Source organism: Stigmatopora nigra, chromosome 16, assembly GCF_051989575.1.
Source record: "Stigmatopora nigra isolate UIUO_SnigA chromosome 16, RoL_Snig_1.1, whole genome shotgun sequence".
In the NCBI taxonomy this organism is placed as follows: domain Eukaryota; kingdom Metazoa; phylum Chordata; class Actinopteri; order Syngnathiformes; family Syngnathidae; genus Stigmatopora; species Stigmatopora nigra.
The window spans coordinates 8,564,351-8,569,138 of record NC_135523.1 but is presented as its reverse complement, the minus strand read 5'-3'; the positions used below and the strand labels follow the sequence as shown (position 1 = coordinate 8,569,138).

The following is a 4,788-nucleotide window of genomic DNA, read 5'->3' as shown; positions in this document are numbered from 1 at the left end:
CAAAAAACACACAAATGAGAATAACAATGGCTTGCATACTAAGCTTCTGTTACCAGATAGAAATAATACTCTCACAATGGACAAGGATTCAGGTTACATTTTGACCATTAGGGGAGTAAATGTTTTGTGAACTTAGTGCTTGTGTCATGGATCAATAATCACAATTGTGATGGAAGGGTAAAGACCACCTACACAGAGAAGAAAATGTGTGCAATCCTAAATGGCTTTGCATATAAAACCCCTTCTGTTTAACTGAGGGCTTTAGAGAAAAAAATGCTCTGTGTTGCATTGCGTCAGTATTCAATTACAATTGGTGTTCTTTATCTTTAAAACAAGCATGACCTGCTGATATAACAGGATTGACCAAACAAAACAAAAAAATACAGTCATTTGTCTTGCTACTCTAAATGCTGACACACACAAAAATATATACAAATCATTGATCTACAAAAATCCAAAGCTACATTCGTTTTCCATGCTCACCGAAAAGGTGTTTCTAAGGTGTTTATCCTTTTTCAGCAACACACAATGGCTTTTTTTATGTCCCAATTATAGAAACAGTTATGTAAATCTCAAAACCCTGATGGAATTTTATTGCTGCCTATTTGAGTCACTAAAGCAGAGGCAAGCATATTTTGGAAGTAAGACCCCTATTTAAACCATTCATATTCTCTACAGTGCGTTAGTAATAAAGAACGGGTACATTAGAAAAAGATGCAGTCACAGTTTTAACCCATACAGCAAGGGGTTAAGATATAAAAAGCTGTGAAAAAGGTTAAAAAACAATCCTGTTTTTTTTTTGCAAGTAGGGAAAGCGATCCAGTGGAGCTGCAAGTACATATTTTTAATATTTGTGCATGTGTATTCCCTGACCTTTGTGCTTTGCACGTGTAGTTCAGAATGCTCTGTACCGAGTGAAGTGTAATATACCAGTGTTTATACATTTTGATTTCAGTACTGACACATCATTTTGAATATTCATGTGTCTGAACACCTCCTGAAGCAATCGGTTCAAAGGGAAGTTATGATGCAGAAGTCAGACTAAAGCAATCCACAATTGAAGTCGTTGCATGCAAAGAGCTAAAGTGTGACATTTCGTGCATTATTTATGGCTTAAAAAATAGAGGTATCGCAAAATCCTTCTTTTCGATGTACTTTTTTTGTTTTTGTTTTTGAAGATGCTTAATCGGTGTGCAAATTCATGTTTCAAAGAAACAAACAAAAACATTTCAGTTTTGAATGACACTTTGGTTCTAAAATGGGACGATTCAAAGGTCATTTTGTCATGGATGAGATGAGCCATTGTGAAGGATTTACATATGTAACATCACAAAAAGTTTTATAAAAGTAGCTTATTTTTGCAGTATGCAATCACGAATTGAAACTTTGAAATCCGCCAACTCATAGTTAGGCCTTTTTGCAGGTAGGAGAAGTTGTTGGATTGTCATAGGTCAATCTTGGAAGTTCCAGTGAGTGCTAGAAAACGTTAATCCAGTTTTTGAGGGTCTCCTTGTTACTTTTCCCACATTATTTGAATACCATAGCGTTGAAGGAAGGAGGGTTTTTAAGATTCAAAAATAATTCAAAGGGCGTTAACTGCACAGCAAAACATTTTTCTTGCCTTTGGAAAAACTTTGGCTCTGTAAAGAAACAAAAAGCACAGGAGGGCCAGCCTCTAGCGTCCACGGATGCATGAAAATAGGTAAGGAGGAACTACTTCTTGGAAGCCCCGGATGTAGGGCCTGGTTTGGTTCCTGGGCGACGCACGGGTACCTTGGATACAGGGATTCTGGTGCGATTGAGAGGAGGAGCTTGGGTCTTTGGTTGCAACGATTCAACCTCCACGACAGACGAGAGAGCTGACTGGCTTGCGGACTGGGCCGGCGTTGTTTGTTTGGTGCTTACTGGAATCTTAGATTCCCGCGGAAGACTGGTGCTCCCTTTCATTGATCGAAATGAAGAGGAGGAAGAAGAGGAAGGCGGGCTGATTTTGTATTCGGTTGACAAAGAGGAAGAACTGTTTGGGTCGTCGTCACCCTCCGCTCCTCCAGGGTCGTTGTAGAGGTCATACAGGTGGTCTCCCGAGCAACTGTCACGTGACATTTGATGTTTATGCCGAAGTCCACTTTCTTCAGGTGTTGCTGTGGGAGTCGCAGAGGGCGTATCCCAATAGCCTTCATCACTGAGTGGTTCCTTGTCTCCAGGTGATGCTGGATAACGACCTTGAGTTAAAGGAGGTTTCGTTGCTCTATTTCCTGCACCGCCGACAACTGGAATTTTACTGAGGCCCAAAGATTTCACCTGCTTCAGTTTATGATCTGCAAATGCATTGGTTGAAGTTTGGCGACAGCTAGAGTTGATGGTACGAAGCGGGTAGGTGGAAGTGGCAGTTGTGCAGGAGGGTTGATGTGATCGGGGTAAAGCCGGAGAGTTATCGTTGGTCGAAGGTAGCATATGCCAAAGCCCCTGCATGTCAGCATCGTCCACTCCCTCTGGACTTGCCATTTCCTCTCCACCACCCATGTAGGCAACCACCCCACTACCCACTGTGGGTGTTTGAGGCCTGAGAGGAACTCTGGCATGGTCAGGAAATGAAGTTGTGCCAGATGATGTAGTGAACAAGGATTGTGTCAGCTTGGAAGATAGATGGGCTTTCGAAGGAGAGGCACGAGCTGTGGCGCAGGTGACACCAAGCGGTCTGCCAACACCTGATGCCCCTACGTCCCCCATTCCAGCACCACCGCCACCACTGCTGCTGCTACTAGTAACGCTGTCCCCATTTCCAGCTGTCTCTTCATCTACTACATCAGCAATAATGTCACCGCAGCCAGTGAGTGAATCAAAACTCTTGAGGGATGTGACATCATTGAAGAGCAGAGAGCAAAGGCGGTCCACCGAGGGTTCCGAGGGTGGGTCACCTGTACTACAATACTCCAAAGGGGGCGTGGCGAGGGTGGGGGTAAGGCTGGAGACTGAGTATTTTACTATCTTGTCAGCAGGGTGCAAAGGGGAGTCATTGGGTGTGAATGGAGAGGGGGAATCTGGCTCACCAGATGGACCAGGCATGGCTACACAGTGTGAGGGTGTCAAAGAAACAGTCGTGTGACCCTCAGCCGCTTGAAGATTATGTTCTGTCTCAGTCTTCCCAGGATTCTCTTGTAGAAAATGTGGTGCTGGTTCAAGAGTGAGGGTGACATCCTCGGTCATTTCAGGGTCTGCAACATCCACATCTTTTTCCGTTTGATGTTCCGGCGCTACTCCATCTCCTTCGCTTGTTTTTTCCCTTCGTCGCCAGCGGATGCTACTGAAAAAGCCCTTCAACCCCTTCCCTCTGCGCACAAGTCCCACACCATTTTCACTTGACCTAAGACTCCCACGTCGCAAGAAAGAGAAGAAACTTAACGATTTACTGAGAGACCTCACAGTTTCCGTCTCCAGAGCCGACAGCACCTCCCCTTTCTCTCCATCAGCATCGTTACTCGACCCGATGAGTCCATCGTGGGTTTTGCTTCTCACCAGCTCGACTGACGACATTGAACTATTCCCGTTCATGGAATTCCCAGGTTCAGAATGCCCATTGGTCCCGCTTAGTGTAGTTCCTTTGTTCCGGAAGGAAAAGAAGCTAGCCATTCCGGAGCCGGGCCGACGCTTTCCGAAGAGCTTGAAGGCAGCTTTGTTGATCTTCCCGGTGGGCTGGGGGTCACATGGAGGGGCCGATATAGGATCCGCACACTCCATCTGCACCTCCATTATGTTTAAATTCTAATCCTGAACACTTCTCACTCTCTGGTCTCCCACTAGCACTTTGCTTGCTCCCTATGGGCTTTCCCTGATTGCGCATCCACTCTCCCGCTCGATCCCCACGCTACTTCCATTCGCTGTTTCGCCTGTAGTCTGGCTGTTGTTACCGCTTGCCTGCAGCTTTTCTCCCTCTCTTTCTCTCCCCGTCTGTGCTGCTCCTCACAGTATCCATGGCAACAGGGTGGGCTAAGCAGCTTTCGTCAATGTTGGCTGACTGCCAGAGTCGGGACTCCCTCCCACCCCCCATCACCAATGCACTATTGCTCCTTCCCCCCAAACTAGTCATTAGATTCCAAACCATTCCATCCTGTTTATTTGACTTCTGTCTACTTACTTCTATGTATGTGAACAGTGATTCTAAGACCAAAAAAATGCAATTCAGGAAATAAAAAGAAAAAACAACTAAATTTATATTCATGAAACTGTTAGAGATAGGTTAATTTAACGTTTTTTAATAAGTTTGCAATGATATGTAACAATGGTGTGTTACAATGTGTCTGTTATAATTTTCAGTTCATAAAACAATAACCCATACCTTTTTATTAATTTTACGACAATTTAATTACATAACTTTTTAGTTCAAATGTATAAATAATCAGGGACAGAGCTCTGAGTGTTTGGCATACAGTTGTGGTCAAAAGTTTAAATACACTGGTTAAGAACTTAATGTCATGACTCTCTTGAGTTTTCAAAAAATTTCTACAACTCAGATTTTTCTCTGATAGAGTGATTGGAATAGATACGTCTTTGTCACTAGAAACAATCATGTAGCTAGTTTCTTTTATGAATTTATTATGGGTGAACAGAAAAAAGTGCTCAAATCTGCTCAGTCAAAAATATACATACAGCAGCGCTAATATTTGGTAAAATGTATCTTGGCCATTTTCAATTCAATTAGGCGCTTTTGTTAGCCAACCACAAGCTTCTGGAAGAATGTTTGACCACTCCTCTTGACAGAATTGGTGCAGTTGAAACATTGCCAACATA

The 4,788-nt window shown here is 43.5% G+C and overlaps 1 protein-coding gene across 1 annotated transcript; it reads right to left on the bottom strand.

Moving 5' to 3' along the window:
• Window positions 1-1,315: 1,315 nt before the first annotated feature.
• On the bottom strand, window positions 1,316-3,936 carry amer2 (APC membrane recruitment protein 2). Its single transcript, XM_077736346.1, has one exon. It carries the CDS (start codon window positions 3,748-3,750, stop codon window positions 1,714-1,716), a length of 2,037 nt encoding a protein of 678 aa, XP_077592472.1. The 5' UTR covers window positions 3,751-3,936; the 3' UTR covers window positions 1,316-1,713.
• Window positions 3,937-4,788: the final 852 nt, after the last annotated feature.